The sequence below is a fragment of the Musca vetustissima genome, unplaced genomic scaffold (assembly GCF_032173495.1).
Source record: "Musca vetustissima isolate MV318-11 ecotype Yass unplaced genomic scaffold, APGP_CSIRO_Mvet_v1 utg75035, whole genome shotgun sequence".
Lineage (NCBI taxonomy): Eukaryota > Metazoa > Arthropoda > Insecta > Diptera > Muscidae > Musca > Musca vetustissima.
Window position 1 is genome coordinate 84,373 of NW_026889734.1, and position 23,160 is coordinate 107,532.

A 23,160-nucleotide genomic window follows, 5' to 3' on the forward strand; every position below is an offset into this window, starting at 1 on the left:
TTGCACCAAATTTAGTACTTTTCGTACAAATAAGTACGATTTTTTAAAGCTACCTCAATCCTATACTCCAGTAGTAGTTCAAAATTTCAGGCTTCATTTAAACGCAAAAATAGTACTAAATTTAGTACCATTTTGTACTTTTTATATAAATATGTACTAATTTCATAAACCATTTCCATTTCATTTCATAGCGAATTCTTGACCTCCGCCCCCCGCAATAAAATGGAACACTTCACCACAGAATTCAATGGTACCCTGTCGCAGCATCTGGATCGTGGGCAATATTTTGAAATTGAATTTGAGACTGTGGAGAATCCCAAAAAGTAAGTAGCCAATATAGTCCTCACCTCCCCCGAAACCACTTACCTAATTTTTGATCCCTTACAGAACTCAAATTGCCTTTGCCAAGACAAAGCTGAACAAAGATCAGGACACGGATATTGGAATGTTGTTGGTCTTGAATTATGTGAATAACCTGATAACAGCCAATTCTCGTTATGGTGGTGAATGGGTTAATGCCGCTGAGGTGCAATGTGAAATTGCCCGGCTGTGGCGTGAACCGATCAAGCTGACCATTCATTTGTGGGAGGAAAGTTTCCATGTGGCGGTGAATGGTAAACATCGGATACGCCTCAACTATTGTGGCAATATTCACCTGCTGCAGGCTCTACAAATCGATAATGATGTGAGACGTATTTTGCGGGTGGATCATCGTAACACATATCCGACCCCATGGCCTTTGTGGTGTCGGGTACATGCCCCCTATGGGGATGAAGTGAATTATTTTAGTTGTGATGTTCCCGCTCCACCCTATCAGGGTTTGATGGTGGTTATTCGGGTGCGTTGCTTTGGTGAAAGGGGGAGGCTGAATATCAATACGAAGCATGAAGTGCGGGGCAAGCTGTTCGCTCACTTTAGCATCAGGTTCGATGAGAATTGTGTGGTACGGAATAATATGGTGGATAATAAGTAAGTAAGGCAAGGGGAAGTCGTGTAGAGGTTTTCAACGATCGGAAGGCTTTCCATAGGTCTCACAAAGATTGAGGTGGCCTTCAAGGGACCGGGGAAGGCCTTTAGGGACAAAATCCAAATCCTTTAATTCAACCTTTTTCTCTATTGATTCATTTCAATTTTATTATTTTTTTCAGATATGGTGAGGAGGATCGCAATACAGATTTTCCATTTGATTTTGATCGTGAATTCCGCCTGGGCATCGCTTGTGGAGAGAAGGCATTCCTACTGGCTTGCAATGGCATGAATATGGGCCAGTTTGTCTATCGTGATACCAGTGATCTGCAACTGTCCACCGTGGGCGGTTTTAATATGTACAGCACCCAAGGTCTAATGTTCAAGGTTACCGAATTCGATTATATCCCGCTGAATGGCCCGGAGTGTAAATGTTACGAAAGGCATACAATACAATAAAAATAATTATGTAACAATTTTTTTTTAAGTTATCATTTCAAAAAAAAAAAAAATAATTAAAAAAATGTGTGGATTTTTTAAAATTAATTTTTGGAGATCTCAGCCAAGGCGTGGATTTTTTTAAAATTCATTTTTCGAGGTTTGAGAGTCTCCACCAAGGCGTGGGGTTTTTAAAATTAATTTTTCGAGGTTTGAGAGTCTCTACCAAGGCGTGGGGTTTTTAAAATTAATTTTTCAAGATTTGAGAGTCTCCACCAAGGCGTAGATTTTTTAAAATTAATTTTTCGAGTTTTGAGAGTCTCCACCAAGGCGTGGGGTTTTTAAAAGTATTTCTTTTCATTTATTTTTATAAAAATTAATTACAATTTCCGTTATAGAAAACAATTCCCCCAGAACCCACCCCACGACATGTAATATCCAAATCCATTGAAAATCCTCCACCCTGAGGGCATTCAGTTCCTCTTCACGACTAGGGTAATGTAAAGGTACAAATCCAAGTTTCACCATATGGCCATAAGTTTCAGCAATCCAGGCGGCCATCAACCCCCGTTCATGGACCAAATGTATTAAATAATTCAAAGGTTACCTATAAGGAGAATCCGCGGGCATCGGAATACCACATATCATCATATCGTGAAGATTCATGGCAGCGGGTATGTGAAATATATTTCGACGAAAATATCCTTGTCTACGATGATAGGAATTCCACAGCGGGGGACTGGACCACATATCCGTAGGTGGTGTTGAAATTTTGACGAATTATAAAAAATCGGAAACATTTTCTACAACCACAGCTACGTGATGCCAATGCTTGAACCATTGACCCATAATAACGGCATCGGCAGGTTGTAGGAGAATTTTTACCGAGGATCCTTCCAAATCCTTGAGATTTTTAAATTGCCTATGATAGGGTGGGGAGGTGAAATAGCTGTGCACCTTGGCCGCAAACTCCGTGTTGATGATCAGACCAATTATGGCAATGAACAGATAAATCATCCTCAGACCCATCAGGCGGGTGGAATGTTCATTGAATGATTGACCTAAAATCCCAGGATATACTTCGAAAAGATGCCAATTCCATGTTATTTTCTTAAAAAAATAATCAATGAGGCCTAGAAGTAGGGAGAACATCCAAGAGGCCACACAGAGGACGAGAAAAACATCGAAGGCCCCAAAGCAAATGGAAAACCTCATCGATGTCCAGCTGCGGGGTAAGGGGTACCATAATGGCTACTTTATTCAGCAATACCGCATAGGAGAATTTTTACCGAGGATCCTTCCAAATCCTTGAGATTTTTAAATTGCCTATGATAGGGTGAGGAGGTGAAGTAGCTCTTCACCTTAGCCGAAAACTCCGTGTTGATGATCAGACCAATTATGCCAATGAATAGATAAATCATCCTCAGACCCATCAGTCGAGTGGAATTTTCGTTGATTGACCCAAAAATCCCAGGAAATACTTCGAAAAGATGCCAATTCCAGGTTATCTTTTCGAAAAAAAAACATCAATGAGGCCTAGAAGTATAGAGAACATCCAAGAAGTAGTATGAGAAAAAAATCGGAGGCCCAAAAGCAAATGGAAAACATCATCGATGTCCAGCTGCGGGGTAAGGGGTACCATAATGGCTACTTTATTCAGCAATGCCGCATAGGAGAATTTTCACCGCATAGGAGAATTTTCAAAAAAAATAATCAATGAGACCCAGAAGTATGGACAACATTCAAGAGGCCACATAGAGAATGAGGAAAAATCGAAGGCCCCAAAGCAAATGGAAAACCTCATCGATGTCCAGCTGCGGGTTAAAGGGTATCATAAAGGCCACTTTATTCAGCAACACCGCATAGGATATATCACATCAATTACCTCTACCCTCCTCATTCAAGGTCATGGGTAGGTCAAGCAAATCCCCCTTCACCATATGGGTGATTTCGGTAAAATGCACAGCCTTATGGGCATCGAGCGGCTGATACATCTCCAAATGGGGATTGAAATATTCGCCGAATAAAAATAACAATCGGTCAGAAAAACACTGAGGCGAATGCTGCCCTTGGTATCTTCAAATATCAAGGTATTGGGTGGGATATGTTCCGGTTGGGTGTAGAGGGTTTTGTTGTAAAAATTCCCCCAATTGGGTGGTTGGAATATGCCTACCTTGGATTTTAGAGGTTTCAAGTGCCATGAATATTCCGGATAAGGTTGTAGGTAATAATATTTTTCTTCGGGTGGCTAGTGGACTATGACATTTGTCATTTTATATTTTTCACACAGCCCCAGAAAATCCTGCAGGAACTCAAGGATATCCCTTACCTCCCAAGACATTAGAATAATTCTAATTTGGCGAATATTTTTCAAACTTCGTGCGACCGATTTAGATTTTTATTCAAATTTTGATGCATAAAAATCACCGTAAACATTTCCGAATTATAGTGGTCACTCATAGGCACCTCATGGCCCTCCAGCATATTCAGTTTGGATAACACTTCAAAATCCGAAAATAAATCCCAATTTTTATTATCCAATCCACGATCTCCATACAGCAGTAAGGTGGAGAATGGATCTTCTCTATGCATGGCATCCGGTAGGGACTTGGAAACATTTTTATACCCTTCACCACACTGTGGTACAGGGTATTATGTCTTTGTGCATATGTTTGTAACAGGCAAAAATAATCGAGATAGACCCATGGTTCCTTTTGAGAATATGCATAGAATCACATTCTAAGTCGATTTATGCATGTCCGTCCGTCCGTCTGTCTGTCTGTCTGTCTGTCCATGTTAAATTGTAAACAAAGTACAGGTCGCATTTATGATCCGAATTGGATGAAATTTGGCATAGGTCTTTTAATCGGCCCATTTACATAATTGAATTTGTAGAGAAAATAAAACAGGGAGAATATTTTTCGAGACAACCACATAGGACGAACCCTATTGAAATTGGGAAAAATCGGTTCAGATTTAGATATAGCTCCCATATATATATTTAACCGATTTAATGTAAACGGTCCCTATATATCTTTCGATTTGCACGAAATTTGGTACAGGCTAATCATTTAGGCCTATAATGATGTCTGCCAAGTTTCGTGAAAATCGGTCCAGATTTAGATATAGCTCCCATATATAGTTTCGTCCGATTTCAGGTAAATGGTGCCCCAAAGTCCCTATATATCTTTTGATTTGCACGAAATTTGGCATAACGTACTGAATTAAGCCTAGAGTGATTTCTGCCAAGTTTAGAGAAAATCGGTCCAGATTTAGATATAGCTCCCATATATAGTTTCGTCCGATTTCATGTAAATGGTACCCCAAAGTCCCTATATATCATTCGATTTCCACGAAATTTGGCATAACGTACTGAATTGAGCCTAGAATGATGTCTGTCAAGTTTCATGAAAATCGGTCCTGATTTAGATATATCTCCAATATATAGTTGCGTCTGATTTCATGTAAATGGTGCCCCAAAGTCCCCATATATCTTCCGATTTGCACGAAATTTGGTACAGCCTTATCATTTAGGTCTAGAATGTTTCGTCCGATTTCATGTAAATGGTGCCCCAAAATTTGGCATAACGTATTGAATTGAGTCTAGAATGATGTCTGCCAAGTTTCATGAAAATCGGTCCTGATTTAGATATATCTCCCATATAGTTTCGTCCGATTTCATGTAAATGGTGCCCCAAAGTCCCTATATATCTTTCGATTTGCACGAAATTTGGAACAGCCTAATAATTTAGGTCTAGAATGATGTATGTAAAGTTTCGTGGAAATCGGCCAGATTTAGATATAGCTCCCATATATAGTTTCGTCCGATTTCATGTAAATGGTACCCCAAAGTCCCTATATATCTTTCGATTTGCACGAAATTTGGCATAACGTACTTAAGTGAGCCTAGAAGGATGTCTGCCAAGTTTTATGAAAATCAGTCCAGATTTCTATATAGCTCCCACTTATAGTTTCGTCCGATTTCATGTAAATGGTGCCCCAAAGTCCCTATATATCTTTAGATTTGCACGAAATTTGGTACAGCCTAATAATTTAGGTCTAGAATGATGTATGTAAAGTTTCGTGAAAATCGGTCCAGATTTAGATATAGCTCCCATATATAGTTTCGTCCGATTTCATGTAAATGGTACCCCAAAGTCCCTATATATCTTTCGATTTGCACGAAATTTGGCATAACGTACTGAATTGAGCCTAGATTGATGTCTGCGTTGTTTCGTGAAAATCGGTCCACATTTAGGTATAGCTCCCTTTTATTATAGATTGATTTTAAGTACTTGACGCACCAAGGAACCAATAGAAACAAAACGTTCTGAAATTAGTATAACGTATCCTATTTATATTTGTTTGAAGTCGATTTACATACTTTATGGAGAGATCTACGTAGATTCACATTTAGATAAATATCACATATTTTATTTCATTCAAGTTCATGCTAATAGTCCTGTTTAATATACCCATAGTGGTGAAGGGTATCATATAGTCGGCCCCGTCCGACTTTACAACTTTCCTTACTGGTTTAATTTTGTTTCAACTCCAATTTTTTTCAAAATTCCAAATTTTCCTCTCCGAAGAACAACAAATTTTAGCCACTAAGCAAAATATTCCGCACAAAAAAATCAAATGTCCCGGCGAGGCGAACATGCTGACTTGATGACTGAGATTGACTACCTAGAGGCTCTTGCATACGTTAGCCGTCAATGGTAGATTTTTTGTTTGTTCCGAACCCCTTTTCTGTTAATTGTTTCAATTAACATTTATGATGGGGGTGGAGCGGGCGATTTCAAGAGATTTATGATAAGATAGAAATCCTGTAGGAGGTTCTAATTTACATAATTGAATTTGTAGAGAAAATACATCAAGGAGAATATTTTTCCAGACAACCACATAGGAGCTGATTTTTATCAGCCTACACAACTATGTTGTCAGGGTATTATAGCTTTGTGCAGCCCCAATAGTTTGTAATGCCGCGAAATATTCGTCCTAGACCCACCTTTAAGTATACCGATCGTCATATCTCGACTAGCTGAGTCGATCTAGACATGTGTGTCCGTCCGTCCGTCCGTCTGTCCATTATAATTTGTAAACACGTTACAGGCCACAGTTATGGACCTATCTTCACGAAATTTAGCATGTAGGATGGGTTTGGCCCAATGAAGACCCCTATTGGTGAAGATCGGTTAATATTTAGGAGATGAAATGGACCAAAAACTTTATTTTTGTCTGATTTTCTGGTCGCTCCAGAGGCCGCAATTATGACCCGAACATCGCGAAATTTTACATGGAGAAGGGGATTGGGCCAAAGAATGAGCATGTCTAATGCGATAAAGATTGCTCAATATTTAGCGGGTCAAATGAACCCTGACTTTTGTGTGAAAAATGACAAAATTTGTATTCTATGGCGTATAGATTTACCCCTGCAGGACATAGACCCGAGAAATGTATAGTATATCCAAGAGGAGCGACCTTTGACCTTTAAATTGATACGCAATTATATGGTCGTATGTACTCAGATGTGGAAGTTACACTTAAATATTTGCAGGTGCTTATGTATTCAGATATTAATTAGTTATCCATTACCACACTAGAGGACGGAAATATAGCGCTGATCGCTTTGAAATGTTCCATGAGGTTCCAGTTATGGTCAATGACAACGCCTATAATCTTCGGTGATGATCAGATAATAATTTTGGGATGAAGTAGACCACAAAATTAATTTTTTTTGTTTTTTTTTTGTTTCGAGTCGATCCATAGGCCACGATTGAAAGCCGAACATCACAACACATCTCACGGTGAAGGGAATCTGAACAAGTACTTCGAAGGGCTGTACTGAATATTTGGCATATTCAGAAAAAGAAAAGGAAGAGGTGCTGTTGACGACCCTTGAAAAATGACTTTTAAAAATCTACATGCCTTTAAAAATTGGACCCTTGAAAAATGACTTTTAAAAATCTACGCCTTGATGGGACCCTTGAAAAATGACTTTTAAAAATCTACGCCTTGATTGGACCCTTGAAAAATGACTTTTAAAAATCCACGCCTTGATGGGACCCTTGAAAAATGACTTTTAAAAATCTACGCCTTGATGGGACCCTTGAAAAATGACTTTTAAAAATCTACGCCTTGATTGGACCCTTGAAAAATGACTTTTAAAAATCCATGCCTTGATTGGACCTTTGAAAAATGACTTTTAAAAATCTACGCCTTGATTGGACCCTTGAAAAATGACTTTTAAAAATCTACGCCTTGATTGGACCCTTGAAAAATGACTTTTAAAAATCTACGCCTTGATGGGACCCTTGAAAAATGACTTTTAAAAATCTACGCCTTGATTGGACCCTTGAAAAATGACTTTTAAAAATCTAGGCCTTGATTGGACCCTTGAAAAATGACTTTTAAAAATCTACGCCTTGATTGGACCCTTGAAAAATGACTTTTAAAAATCTACGCCTTGATGGGACCCTTGAAAAATGACTTTTAAAAATCTACGCCTTGATTGGACCCTTGAAAAAAAATGCCTTTTGAAAAAACTTTTAAAAATCTTGATTGGCCTTGACTTTTAAAAATTGGGACCCTTGACTTTTAAAAATGGATACGCCTTTTAAAATTTTAAAAATCCACGCCTTGATTGGACCCTTGAAAAATGACTTTTAAAAATCTACGCCTTGATGGGACCCTTGAAAATGACTTCTAAAAATCCAGGCCTTGATTGGACCCTTGAAAATGACTTTTAAAAATCTACGCCTTGATTGGACCCTTGAAAAATGACTTTTAAAAATCCACGCCTTGATTGGACCCTTGAAAAATGACTTTTAAAAATCTACGCCTTGATTGGACCCTTGAAAAATTGCTTTTAAAAATCCACGCCTTGATTGGACCCTTGAAAAATGACTTTTAAAAATCTACGCCTTGATTGGACCCTTGAAAAATGACTTTTAAAAAATCTACGCCTTGATGGGACCCTTGAAAAATTACTTTTAAAAATCTACGCCTTGATGGGACCCTTGAAAAATGACTTTTAAAAATCCACGCCTTGATGGGACCCTTGAAAAATTACTTTTAAAAATCCACGCCTTGATTGGACCTTTGATTTTTTTTTTAAACCAGTGAGCGGAGCAGTATAGACGGACGGCGCGGTCATACGATACCCTACACAACTTCCACGAAAATCTAACTTTCTGTGGTTGTATATTTTGAGCTTGGGCACCCTCCTGAGTAGACGAAGGCAGTACTTGTCCACATTCTCATTACCGTGGCCTATAGATCGGCTCAAAAAAAAAAAAAAAACAACAAAAATAAGTTTTGGGTCCACTTCATCCCAAAATTATTATCTGATAATCATCGAAAATTATAGGCGTTGTCCTTGACCATAACTGGAACCCCATGGAACTTTTCAAAACGATCTGCGCTATATTTCCGCCCTCCAGTGTGGTAATGGGTAACTATTTAATATCTCAGTACGTAAGCACCTGTAAATATTTAAGTGTAACTCTCACATCTGAGTACATACGACAGTATAATTGGTATCAATTTAAAGGTCAAAGGTCACTCCTCTTGGATATACTATAAATTTCTCGGGTCTAGGTCCTTCAGGGGTAAACATATAGGCTATAAAATACAAATTTTGTAATTTTCCACACAAAAGTCAGGGTCCATTTGAACCGCTAAATATTGACCGAACTTTATAAAAACAGGCATGCTTATTCCTTGGCCCGATTCCCTTCTCCATGTGAAATTTGGCGATGTTTGGACCATAATTGCGGCCTCTAGAGCGACCAGAAAAACTGACAAAAATTAAGTATTTGGTCCATTTCATCCCCTAAATATTAACCGGTCTTTACCAAAAATAATAGGGAACCCATCCTACATGCAAAATTTCGTGAAAATTGGTCCATTACTGTGGCCTGTATCGTGTTTACAAATTATAATGGACAGACGGGCGGACGGACAGACACACACATCTACATCGATTCAGCTAGTCGAGATATGACGATCGGTATACTTAAAGGTGGGTCTAGGACCAATATTTCGCGGCGTTACAAACTTTTGGGGCTGCACAAAGGTATAATACCCTGACAACATAGTTGTGTAGGGTATAAAAACGGAAGAAGGAAAAGGAAAATATATTAATTAATTATTAGGAATTCGGATTTGAAGAGGGTAGCCACCTCTATTGGCAATAGACTCGTAGGCTCGGACGGGTAATTGAATAAATGGTGTGTGTCGTGAGGACTTTGCTGGCAGGAGGGACACCTGTTTAGGGTTCCGGGGACAATGCGCTCTCGATACGAGTTGAATACATTGCTATATCCGGACCTTAGATGTGCCAGAATTGAAAGGGTTTGCCTAGGAAGAAGCCTCTCACTCTTCGAAATTGCAGGAGGATGTAGGACTTTATTACATCTGTTGCCATTTATGACTTCGGAGACCACCAGTTGGTGCACGGATTTCAACGCGTTCGCTATCGACAATCTGTTGACGTCCGATGGAATGACGTCTTGGATGCCATCACGATAGAGCCTAAAGTCTTGGCGGATGTGTCGCGGAGGTGGATTTGCCATCACTGTGTGGTGGCTGGGATGACACGGTAGATAGCATACCAGTAGGAACTGTCGTCTAGTCAAAAACACATTTTGTTGCTTGACTGACAGCATCCTGGTCTCCTCATGGAGGTGATCGACGCTCGTCATCTGGACACAGCCGGTTGCAATTCGGAGTGCATTATTTTGGGTTGTTTGCAAGGATCTCCATTGTGTGTCGCTAAGGCAAGAAGTCCAGACTGGAGCAGCATAATTCAGGATGGAACGACCTATAGCCTTATAAGTCGTTACCAACGTTTTTTTATCCTTGCCCCTGGAGGTGCCAGCCAAAGCTTTCAGAACTTTATTCGAATTGTGTGTCGCTAAGGCAAGAAGTCCAGACTGGATCAGCATAATTCAGGATGGAACGACCTATAGCCTTATAAGTCGTTACCAACGTTTTTTTATCCTTGCCCCTGGAGGTGCCAGCCAAAGCTTTCAGAACTTTATTCCTAGCTCTCACCTTCTGGTTGATGTAATTGGAATGCGAGGAGAAATGAAGGAGGCTATCGAAAACCACCCCAAGGATTTTCGGATTATGGACGGTGGGGATACGCCTACCTTCAACGGAAATGTCAAGTTCTAGATTGACTTCTCGCGTCCAGGAAGTGAAAAAAGTGACACAGTAGACTTTGCAGTGGATAATTTTGCATTGCGTTCCCGGATGAAGTTGGTGATGGTGGCTAAATAGTTGTAAATTCTTGCACTTATGTCGTCAATGTTAACGCCGGACGAAATAATCGTACAGACATCGGTGTACGATACCACTGAAACATCTGGTGGATACTTGTTGAACAAAATAGGAGATAGGACACCGCCTTGCGATACTCCCATTTTGATCTTGCGATATTTGGATTTTTGGCCACGGAACTTAACGAAGGCCTGCCGCCCATTAAGGGTGGAATTTGTGATGTCGGATATCAGCTCGGAATGATACTTGTTGAACAAAATGGGAGATAGGACACCGCCTTGCGATACTCCCATTTTGATCTTGCGATATTTCGAGTTTTGGCCACGGAACTCAAGGAAGGCCTGCCGCCCATTAAGGGTGGAATTTGTGGTGTGGGATATCAGCTCCGAATAATCGACCGTATCAAACGCCTTGGACAGATCTAAAGCTGTCACAATGGTCCGTTCAGGTGATCGTCGTTGATTGAGGCCATTCGCAATCTTGGAAGTAATTTCTTGCAAAGCCGTTGTTGTACTATATGATTCCCTGAAACCGTGTTGGTGAGGAGCAAGAACGAAATGCTGTTTCAGGTACGGAAGCAATAGAGACTCTAAAATCTTGGCTACTGGTGACAGAAGGGAAATCGGGTGGTAGGATTCCACATTAGTAGCGGACTTATCAGGTTTTAGAATTGGAATAATCCGGGCAACTTTCCAAATGTCAGGAATTATCAACTGTGACATCGATAACTCGAGGACTATGCTCAGATAGCCCAGCCCTATTACTCCAAGCTTCTTTAACATGGACATGGATATGCCGTCTGGACCAAGGGCTTTGGATGGCTTGGAGGTAGAGGCCTCGCTGGATGTAAATGATAGTGGCTGCAAGTCTCTTTTAAGATTCTTGGATCTCCGGATAACTACTCGCTTGGTCCTATTCTGCGAAGACGTATGTTCAATGAATTGGCGGCAGAACTGCAATGCACATTTTTTGGCATCAGAATGTTATCGAAGGAAATAGCAGGAAGATTTGTATTTATTTTGGAACCAGATAGACTCTTAACAGTGTTGTCTGAATGGGAAGTTTTGAGCATTCGGAATATTGGAATAGGATGACTAGAAGGAGTGCTAATCGGAACACTAGAATGAATTCTATTTGATGAATGGCTAGACGCAGTGCTAGCCATTGAATAAGAAGAAAAGCTAGTAGAATAACTAACTTGGCTACCAGGTCGTACTACTGGATGGAGAACTAGACGGAGTGCTAGCCGTAGTACGCGAATCACTAGTAGAATAACTAGTAGGACTACAAGCATTGGAACTGGTAGGAGTTCTGCTTAACGGAAAACAAGCCGGGGAGCTAGCAGCAGAACTGGAGGAAGAGCTAATGGAAAAACTAGCTCTAACACTAGAACTCACACTAGTAGCAGTACTACCGGATGGAAAACTAGACGGAGTGCCTCTAGTGTGGTAATGGGTTACTAAATAATATCTGAATACGTAAGCATCTATAAATATTTATGTGTAACTCCCACATCCGAGTACTTACGACAATATAATTGGTGTTAATTTAAAGGCCAACCTTGGATGTACTATCAACTTATCGGGTATATGTCCTTCAGGAGTAAACATATAGGCCATAAAATACAAATTTTGTAATTTTCCACACAAAAGTCAGAGTCCATTTGAACCGCTAAATATTGACCGAACTTTATCAAAACAGGCATGCTAATTCTTTGGCCCGATTCCCTTCTCCATGTAAAAATTCGCGATGTTTGGGCCATAATTGCGGCCTTTGGGGCGAACAGAAAATCGGAAAAAATAAAGTATTTGTTCCATTTCATCCCCTAAATATTATCCGATCTTTACCAAAAACAATATGGGTCTTCATTGGCCTGAACCCATCCTACATGCAAAATTTCGTGAAAATTGGTCCATAACTGTGGCCTGTATCGTGTTTACAATTTCTAGTGGACAGACGGGCGGACGGACGGACACACATGTCTAGGTCGATTCAGCTAGTCGAGATATGACAATCGGTATGCTTAAAGGTGGGTCTAGGACCAATATTTCGCGGCGTTACAAACTTTTGGGGCTACACAAAGCTATAATACCCTGACAACATAGTTCTGTAGGGTATAAAAATCCACACCTTGGTTTGAGAAAATAACAAAAAAAAAACTTGTTTTTGTAATTTTGTTGTTGTTTTATTTTTCTTTTTTTATTGCGGCAAACTTATTTTACGTTTGAACACCTTCTTCCTGCCCCACAGTACCTCCAAGAGGAAAACCAAAAAACTACCACTCAAACCCATGGGAATGACCATCCAAACCCAAAAGAGATCTGAGGCCGTGAGCACCCTTTGCTCATCACCCTGAGGCTTATAGTGTATTGAGACCTTTTTCAATTTCAGCATATCCCAAAATAGGCTATCATGCCAGGCATGGATCAGACCCGCCGAATGCACGTTGTGTATGAATTCGTTGAGGGCCTCCCGGTAAGGAGAGTTATGCTGCAATCGGAATCCCCATGGCAGCATACTAAAATAGGCCATAGATTTGGGGGTGTGAAACACGAAGTGAGAGCTATACCTCTGTTGACGCAGTAGGACCTGATAGGTGGCCGTGGTGGCATAATAACAATAGGAGGCATTCAATTTGCGGCGATTCTCATGCAGATAGGTGGTGTTCGTGGTGTAGACAATAAATTCCCGCAGGTCTTCTGAGTCCCGCGAATCGGCCACATCGATGAGAATTTTCAATTTCGACTCACGTAAATCGTCGTAATTTCGTATCTGCGGATGATAGGGTGGCTTGTTGATGTACATATTCATGTTGGCCGAAAATCGTGTGGCCATATATAGACCGGTCAGGCCAATTGTTAGGTAGATTATTTTCAGGCTTGCCATGGAATTGGAGGGTCCACCAAATGACTGGCCCAGCAAACCTGGCCAGACACGTTCCGTTATTAGCCAATCCCAAAAGTGTGCGGCTTCTTTGCCCCGCCAATGTTCAATGAAGCCATGACAGAAGGTCAACACGAAGCAGGATACCAGGAAGCAACAAAAGAAATGGGCATTCAGCAGCAGACCGAAAATCTCCTGCATTGAGAATTTATGGCTCAGCGGGACCATTAAAATTATTTGATTTAAATCATAGGTATCGGATACATCACGCCACTCGGAGGAATACATGCCAGGGATCATGGCCATAGGTAGGTCTAATTCATTATCCGCCACCATTTGATTGATAATCGTAAAGTGCGTCTCCTTGCCTACCTGTAGGGGATAGGGCATTTCCAACGAGGCATTATGGGTCTGGGCGAAGAGTATAATAAATTTGGCCACAAAACCATTCATGCGGATTTCACCCTTCGCATCTTTGTAGACAAAAGTTCGGGCGGAATCCTGATCCACATAGGTCCGCAGGCTGATATTTTGAAAATCATACCATTGAATGGGATAATAGGGGATAACCTGTGCGGGAGGAGCTTGCCGCCATTCTTGCCAATAAAATTCGGGATAATTTCGCAGGCTCCAAAATAAGGGGTTCTCAGGATTTTGTTCCTCTGTAAGCATGAGGAAAACATTTGTCATTTTATATTGCGCACAGAGGCCTCGTAAATCCTCTCTGAACTCCTCCGGACTCAAAATATTCTCTGCCAATATCAGTAGTCTACTTTGGCGCATATAATCCAATATCTCGGCCGATTTCAGCAAGGTCTCTGTATCCAATTGAAATGTGAACAGCAGCACCATTAAAATTTCCGAATTATAAAAATCCTTATATAAAAATGTTCTGGCCTCACGGGTACAAATAATTTTTGGCACATCAAATCGGTGTAGCAGCTCCAAAGCCAGATGGCCTGAGGCTTCCAGTCCTTGCACACACACCAGGGAATTAAATTGAAATTCCTTGAAGATACTCTGCAGGATGTTTTGATAAATTCCTGGATATTCAAATTCCTCCTTTGACAAAAAATTCTCCATTTGACAGCGAACCCGACCGGCACTTAAAATAATTCCCACTAAAATCGCAGTGACCAATTTTTGTCGCGTCTCCATAATGACTGAAAATCCGCCAGGCTAACACTTGACACATTTCAAGTGCTCTGAACAATAAACATGACCCCCTTCACCTATCCCCCACCCTTATTTTTAATAGTTCGCAATTCGAACATGTCAATTTTTTTTTTAATGGGCCATTCTGGCCAACCAATCCGGGACAATGTTGCAAAAATTGCCCACAATTTATTTTGCACTGAGATTTCGCCAAGGTTAGATAAAGAAGGGGTTAATGGCCACATTCAAGCGGTTAACTTTTGGGGTAAATGAACTGACACCCACCCACCCGAACGGTTAACCGCAATTATTTCGTTTTTCGTTCTGGCTTAAATGGTTCGTGTTCAGGGTCATTAGGGCAATATTTCAATTATTATTTGCAAAAAGGAAAGCAGAACACGTGGCACGTGACCTAAACCAAAACAAGCCTTAAAGTAGGCAATACATTTTTCAAAATATTTTTAAAGCCTCAAAATAGGCCAGGATATTTGATAAAATATTTTTTCAAGGCCTCAAAAAATGCAAAGAATTTTAAAAACAATTTTTTGGGGGTCTTGATTTTGTATACCCTACACAACCATGTTGTCAGGGTATTATAGCTTTGTGAAGCCCCAAAAGTGTGTAACGCCGCGAAATATTGGTCCTAGACCCACCTTTAAGTATACCGATCGTCTTATATCGACTAGCTGAGTCGATCTAGACATGTGTGTCCGTCCGCCCGCCTGCCCAATATATTTTGTAAACACGATATAGACCAAAGTTATGGACCAATCTTCACGAAACTTAGCATGTAGGACCGGTTCTGACCAATGATGACCCCTATTGTTTTTGGTAAAGATCGGTTAATATTTAGGGGATGAAATGGACCAAAAACTTTATTTTTCTCAGATTTTCTGTTACATGGAGAATGGAATCGGGTCAAAGAATAAGTGTGCCTGTTTAGATAAAGGTCGGTCAATATTTAGCGGGTCAAATGGACACTGACTTTTATGTGAAAAATTACAAAATTTGTATTCTATGGCATATATATTTACCCCTGAATGGCCTAGACCCGAGAAGTTGATAGCATATCGAAGAGGAGTGGTTGACCTTTAAATAGATACGCAATTATGTGGTCGTATGTACTCAGATGTGGGAGTTACATGTAAATATTTACAGGTACTTACGTATTCAGATATTATTTAGTAACCCATTACCAAACTAGAGGGCGGAAATATAGCCCTGATCGTTTTGAAATGTTCCATGAAGTTCCAGCTATGATCAAGGACAACGTTTATCAGATCCGATACTAATTTTGGGATGAAGTGGACCGAATACTTAATTTTGTGTGTGTGTTTTTTTTAGTCGATCTATAGGCCACAATTATAACCCGAACATCACAACACAACCCACAGTGAAGGGAATCTGAACAAGTAATTAGAAGGACTGTAATATCCGGAAAATATGTCAGTGTAAGGAAGAGGTGTTGTCGGGCAGCAGGGTTCAAATATCACGAAATATTGCCCAGGCTCGGAGTAAACATCCGCTGGAAGTTAGAATTCCGTAGTAGTTGTGTAAGGTATCGTATGGTCGGCCACGTCCGACTATATTGCTACGCTCACCGGTTTAAAATTAATTTTTTGGAGGTTCCAACCAAGGCATAGTTATACCCTTCACCACACTGTGGTACAGGGTATTATGTCTTTGTGCATATGTTTGTAACAGGCAAACTGAATCGAGATAGACCCATGGTTCCTTTTGAGAATATGCACAGAATCACTTTCTGAGTCGATTTATGCATATCCATCCGTCTGTCCGTCTGTTGGTGTTAAATTGTAAACAAAGTACAGGTCGCATTTATGATCCGATTTGGATGAAATTTGGCAAAAGTCAATTATTTAGCCCAAGGACGAACCCTTTTGAAATTGGGAAAAATCGGTTCAGATTTAGATATAGCTCCCATATATATTTTCGTCCGATTTAAGGTAAAAGGTGCCTTAAAGTGGCTATATATCTTTCGATTTGCATTTGAGTCTAGAATGATGAGTGGTGAGTTTTGGAAAAATCGGTGCAGATTTAGATATAGCTTCCATATATACTTTCGGCCAATTTAATGTATATGGTGTACCAAAGTCCCTATATATCTTTCGATTTGCACGAAATTTGGCACGGCGTACTGAATTAAGTGTAGAAAGACGTGTGTTAAGTTTCATGAAAATCGGTGCAGATTCAGATATAGCTTCCATATATACTTTCGGCCGATTTTATGTAAATGGTGCACCAAAGTCCCTGAAATGCATTCGATTTGTAAGAATTTTGGCATGGAGTACTGAATTAGGTCTAGAACGATGTGTGTTAAGTTTGCTGAAAATGGGTCCAGATTTGGATATAGCTCCCATATATATTTTCGTCCGTTTTAATGTAAATGGTGTACCAAAGTCCCTATATATCCTTCGATTTGCACGAAATTTGGCATGGCGTAATGAGTTAGTTCTAGAATGATGTGTGCTAAGTTTCCTGAAAATCGGTCCAGATTTAGATATAGCTCCCATATATAGTTTTGTCCGATTTTATGTAAATGGTGTACCAAAGTCCCTATATATCTTTCGATTTGCACGAAATTTGGCATAGCGTAATGAATTAGTTCAAGAATGATGTGTGTTAAGTTTGCTGAAAATCGGTCCAGATTTAGATATAGCTCCCATATATAGTTTTGTCCGATTTTATGTAAATGGTGTACCAAAGTCCCTATATATCCTTCGATTTGCATGAAATTTGGCATAGCGTACTGAATTAGGTCTAGAACGATGTGTGTTAAGATTGCTGAAAATCGGTCCAGATTTGGATATAGCTCCCATATATATTTTCGTCCGTTTTAATGTAAATGGTGTACCAAAGTCCCTATTTGTCATTCGATTTGCACGAAATTTGGTATAGCGTAATGAATTAATTTTAAAATTATGTGTTTTAAGTTTGCTGAAAATCGGTTCAGATCTAGATATAGCTCCCATATATAGTTTTGTCCGATTTTATGTAAATGATGTACCAAAGTCCCTATATATCCTTCGATTTGCACGAAATTTTGTATAGCGTAATGATTTAGGTCTAGAATGATGTGTGCTAAGTTTCGTCCGATATAGGCACCAAAGTCCCTATATATCTGTCGATTTGCACGAAATCTGGAATAGGGTACTGAATTAGGCCCAGAATGATGAATCAATACCAATAAAAATATATTTTGCTTCTTAATTTCCGTTTTCGTTCCTACTCATAAAACATTTTACAATTTAAACGATTTCCGTTTCCCATTTTGCACCCTCACAGCAACTGCTGTTATTATTTTCCTTTCTCTCTTTGTTGTTGTTGTTTTTACTTTGTCCTACAAAAAAATAATAAAAACGCCAGAATATACAATGTTCATATCTCGAGTATATTTATATATGGCACCAGCAGAAAATATTCAAGTGCTGCTTTCACTTTCAGCTGGCGAACAAAAACGAGGGTTTTTTGTTTTTTTTTTCACTTTTGCAACAACAACAACAAGCGCTATGAAAATACAATGGATAAATGGTAACAATAGGTAAACATTAAAATTACGGCGTATGTTTCAGTCACAGTGACGAAATCTTACCTTTAAAGGGACTTCGCTTTGGGTTTCGACCAAAAAAAAAAACGGTAATTCGAAATTTTGTCGCTTTCAGGACAGCTAAGGAGATGTCGGCGATATTTTGATATTTCTACAGGCCCTTCGCATCCTCATGGGATGTTTTGCCCTTTGGAGGTAATTTAAAACCCTTAGAAGTTCGTGTTTTATACATTTTGTTCGGAAGTATGTTATAATTGGCAACCCTGTTGCAAAATGAATACCTCCACATTCCACCTAAAGTAATGCATTTTAAATATGCCCCATTTCAGAGGTGCATTCATATTTTGTTCCGAATACAAAACAAAAAGGATAAAAAAACACGGTTACATTCAACGGCAGCGGCAACTGCCTTCTTTGTAAGGCATTTAGGCATATTTTCTATGAGGAAGGATTAACGGAAATTCCATAAAGAATAAAGAGAGCCTACTAGGCGAACATAAGCTTATATTGAAAGAAAAAAGAATTTGGAGGCCGTTGAAAATATTCTTTAAAAAATCCACGCCTCTTATAGAGCCGTTGAAAATATTCTTTAAAAAATCCACGCCTCTTATAGAGCCGTTGAAAATATTCTTTAAAAAATCCACGCCTCTTATAGAGCCGTTGAAAATATTCTTTAAAAAATCCACGCCTCTTATAGAGCCGTTTAAAATATTCTTTAAAAAATCCACGCCTCTTATAGAGCCTCTTATAGAGCCCTTGGAAATATTCTTTAAAAAATCCACGCCTCTTATAGAGCCGTTTAAAATATTCTTTAAAAAATCCATTCGGCTTATAGAGCCGTTGAAAATATTCTTTAAAAAATCCACGCCTCTTATAGAGCCGTTGAAAATATTCTTTAAAAAATCCACGCCTCTTATAGAGCCGTTTAAAATATTCTTTAAAAAATCCATTCCGCTTATAGAGCCGTTGAAAATATTCTTTAAAAAATCCACGCCCCTTATAACCAGTTAGCGGAGCTGTATAGTCGGACGGGACCGATCATATGATACCCTACACAACTATCACGAATCTCAAATTTTCTAAAATTTTCTCAAATGTCTGGACAATATTTCAGATACTTGCACCTCTTGCCCGATTAATGGTCAACATCACCTCCTACTTACACTGCCATATTTTCCGAATATTACTAATATTCAGTACAGCCCTTCTATACTTGTTGCGATGTTCAGCTTAAAATTGTGGCCTATAGATCGACTCAAAAAAAAAAACAAAAAATAAGTTTTCGATCCACCTCATTCCAAAATAATTATCTGATCATCACCGAAAATTACAGGTGTTGTCCTTGACCATACCTGAATCCTCATGGAAAATTTCAAAGCGATCAGCGCTATTTTTTCGCCCTCCAGTGTGGTAATGGTTTACTAAATAATATCTGAATAGTACCTGTAAATATTCAAGTGTAACTCCCACATCCGAGTATATACGACAATACCAGTAAGGAAAGTAGTAAAGTCAGACGGGGCCGGCTATATAAGGGTATCATATACCACTATGGGGTATATTCAGCAGATGAATCATAACCGACGTCACATTTTTTTTAAAAAACCAGTAAAATGAAATTGGAGCCATAAACATGTCATTCTGCAACCGATACTAAGTTTTTCATACTGTCAGATATAGAAGCTATATTTAAATCTGAACCGATTTCAGGAAACTTAACACACATCTTTCTAGATCTAATTCATTACGCTGTGCCACATTTCGTGTAAATCGATAGATATATAGGGACTTTGGTGCACCACTTACATAAAATCGGACGAAACTATATATGGGGCTATATCGAAATTTGAACCGATTTGCCCGAAACTTACCACTCACCATTTTAGACTCAATTCAGTACGCCTTGCCAAATTTCGTGCAAATCGAAAGATATATAAGGATTTTGGTGCACCATTTACATTAAATCGGACGAAAATATATATGGGAGCTATATCTAAATCTGAACCGATTTTCAGGAAACTTAACACACATCATTCTATACCTAATTCATTACGCTGTGCCAAATTTCGTGCAAATCTAATGATATATAGAGGCTTTTGTGCACCACTTACATTACATCGGACGAAAATATATTTGGGAGCTATATCTAAATCTTAACCGATTTTCACAAAATTCGACACACATCATTCTAGTCCTAATTCATTACACTGTGCCAAATTTCACGCAAATCGAAAGATATATAGGGACTTTGGTGCACCATTTACATTAAATCGGACGAAAATATATATGGGAGCTATATCTAAATCTTAACCGATTTTTCATGAAACAAAGCACACATCATTCAAGACCTAATTCATTACGCTGTGCCAAATTTCGTGCAAATCGAAGGATATAGAAGAACTTTGGAGCACTATTTACCTAAAATCGGACGAAAATATATATGGGAGCTATATCTAAATCTGAACCGATTTTCAGGAAACTTAACACACATCATTCTATACCTAATTCATTACGCTGTGCCAAATTTCGTGCAAATCTAATGATATATAGAGGCTTTTGTGCACCACTTACATTACATCGGACGAAAATATATATGAGAGCTATATCTACATCTTACCCGATTTTTCAGGAAACTTAACACACATCATACTGGACCTAATTCATTACGCATTATATATATATCGAAAGATATTTAGGGACTTTGGTGCACCATTTACATTAAATCGGACGAAAATATATTTGTGAGCTATATCTAAATCTGAACCGATTTTCAGGAAACTTAACACACATCATTCTACCTAAATCATTACTCTGTACCAAATTTCGTGCAAATCGAAAGATATTAAGGGACTTTGGTGCACCATTTACATTAAATCGGACGAAAATATATATGGGAGCTATATCTAAATCTAAACCGATTTTTCTGAATTTCAATAGGATTCGTCCTTAGGCCAAATAAGTGACCTATGCCAAATTTCATCCAAATCGGATCATAAATGCGACCTGTACTTTGTTCACAAAAATACATGGACAGACAGACGGACGGACGGACGGACATGCGTAAACCGACTCAGAAAGTGATTCTATGCATATTCTCAGAAGGAACCATGGGTCTATCTCGATTCCTTTTGCCTGTTACAAACATATGCACAAAGACATAATACCCTGTACCACAGTGTGGTGAAGGGTATAATAATTGGTATCAATTTAATGGTCAACCATCCCTCTTGGATATAATATCAATAAATTGGGTTCATGTCCTTCAGGAGTAAATATATACGCCATAGAATACAAATTTTGTCATTTTTCACACAAAAGTCAGGGTCCATTGGACCCGCTAAATATTGATCGATCTTTATTAAAACAGGCATGCTTATTCTTTCAGCCGATCCCCTTTTCCATGTAAAAATTTGTTTGGGTCATAATTGCGGTCTCTGGAGCGACCAGAAAATCAGACAAAAATTATTAAAAATTATATATTTTTGGTCCATTTCATCCCCTAATTCGTGGCCTTCCCCTTCTACGGGAACCATCAGTAGGCTCGCTTTTATATGCCTTTTGAGCTGGGGCATTCTCAGTCATTCGCACAACATGCCCTAGCCACCTAGTAGTCGCTGCAGCTCAATACGACTGACTATGTCGATGTCGGCGTATAAATTGTAAAGCTCGTGGTTCATTCGAGCCGATATTCTCCGTCGACGCAGATCGGCCCGTACATCTTTTGGAGAATTTTTCTTTCAAACACGCCAAGACCTGCATCATCTGCTTGCGCAAGTATCCATGGTTCAGATCCATATAATAGCACGGATAATATCAGCGTCTTGTAGAGTGTGAGTTTGGTCTGGCGGGAGGTGGCCATTTTTCTAAACTGCTTACTTAGACCATAATATCATCTGTTGGCCATCACAATCCTTCTCCGAATATCAAAACTGATGTCATTAGTTTTATTTGTGGCAGTACCAAGGTATATACAATTTTTAACTACCTCGAAGCTGTAGTTCTCAAGTTCCACCATTGCTCCGAGTCTACTGGACGTCTTGCGTTTTGTTACCATCAGCTTGGTCTTCTCGCCGTTTACTGCCAGACCCACTTTGGCAGACACATTTTCAATTAGTTCAAAGGTGGCTGTTACCGCTCGCAATGTTCGACCCATTATATCGATGTCATCGACGAGTAGGCGAGTAACTGGTGTTGTTTGGTGTACAGAATGTCATTTCTGTTCGCCTTTGCGTCTCGTAGGATGTTAAAAAGATCACACGACAAACTATCTCCTTGTCTGAATCCTCGTTCGGTATTGACGGGCTCCGATAGGCACTTTCCTACTTTAAATGCTGATCTTGTGTCACATAAAGTTATCCTGCATAGCCGAATTAATTTTGCAGTAATGCCAAACGCAGACATGACTCTATACACCTCTGAGCGGATAGGGCTGTCGAATGCGGCTTTATAGTCGCCAAATAGGTGGTATGTGTCGATGTGTTTTTCGTGGGTCTTTTCCAGGATTTGGCGCAGAGTGAAAATCTGGTCAATGGTGGATTTGCCAGGTCCCGAGCCGCATTGATATGGTCCAATGATGTAATTGACCATTGGCTTCAGTCGTTCACACAGCACACTGCATAGCACTTTATATGCGATGGGAAAGAGACTTATTCCTCCTATAGATGGTACATATCGTTTTGTCTCCTTTTTTGTGCTCGTGACATAGGATGATGTGGTTCCAATCATTGCGGAATGCATTCCTCTAGCCAAATTGTACTTATCAGCTGGTGCATGCTCATGACCAGCATCTGGCCACCAGTATTGAATAGTTCGACTTTTTGCTGAAAACACAGCAGAACCCATCCTACGTGCAAAATTTCGTGTTT

The 23,160-nt window shown here is 39.5% G+C and overlaps 2 protein-coding genes across 2 annotated transcripts; one reads left to right on the top strand and one right to left on the bottom strand.

Moving 5' to 3' along the window:
- The first annotated feature begins 209 nt into the window (after positions 1–209).
- LOC133337359 (32 kDa beta-galactoside-binding lectin-like) lies at positions 210–1,429 on the top strand. The gene is made up of 3 exons (XM_061545589.1): positions 210–323; positions 388–969; positions 1,149–1,429. The coding sequence occupies exons 1-3, from the start codon at positions 223–225 to the stop codon at positions 1,423–1,425; spliced, it is 960 nt and encodes a 319-aa protein (XP_061401573.1). The 5' UTR covers positions 210–222; the 3' UTR covers positions 1,426–1,429.
- Positions 1,430–12,891: 11,462 nt separating this feature from the next.
- LOC133337360 (uncharacterized) lies at positions 12,892–14,733 on the bottom strand. Its single transcript, XM_061545590.1, has one exon. The coding sequence runs from the start codon at positions 14,731–14,733 to the stop codon at positions 12,892–12,894; it is 1,842 nt and encodes a 613-aa protein (XP_061401574.1).
- Positions 14,734–23,160: the final 8,427 nt, after the last annotated feature.

Bases quoted from the DNA above. Each gene is read 5' to 3' on its own strand.
- LOC133337359 (XM_061545589.1), top strand. From the start codon at position 223: ATGGAACACTTCACCACAGAATTCAATGGTACCCTGTCGCAGCATCTG. The intron at 324-387 runs GTAAGTAGCCAA...GATCCCTTACAG, and splicing joins ACTGTGGAGAATCCCAAAAA to AACTCAAATTGCCTTTGCCA. The intron at 970-1,148 runs GTAAGTAAGGCA...TATTTTTTTCAG, and splicing joins AATAATATGGTGGATAATAA to ATATGGTGAGGAGGATCGCA.
- LOC133337360 (XM_061545590.1), bottom strand. From the start codon at position 14,733: ATGGAGACGCGACAAAAATTGGTCACTGCGATTTTAGTGGGAATTATT.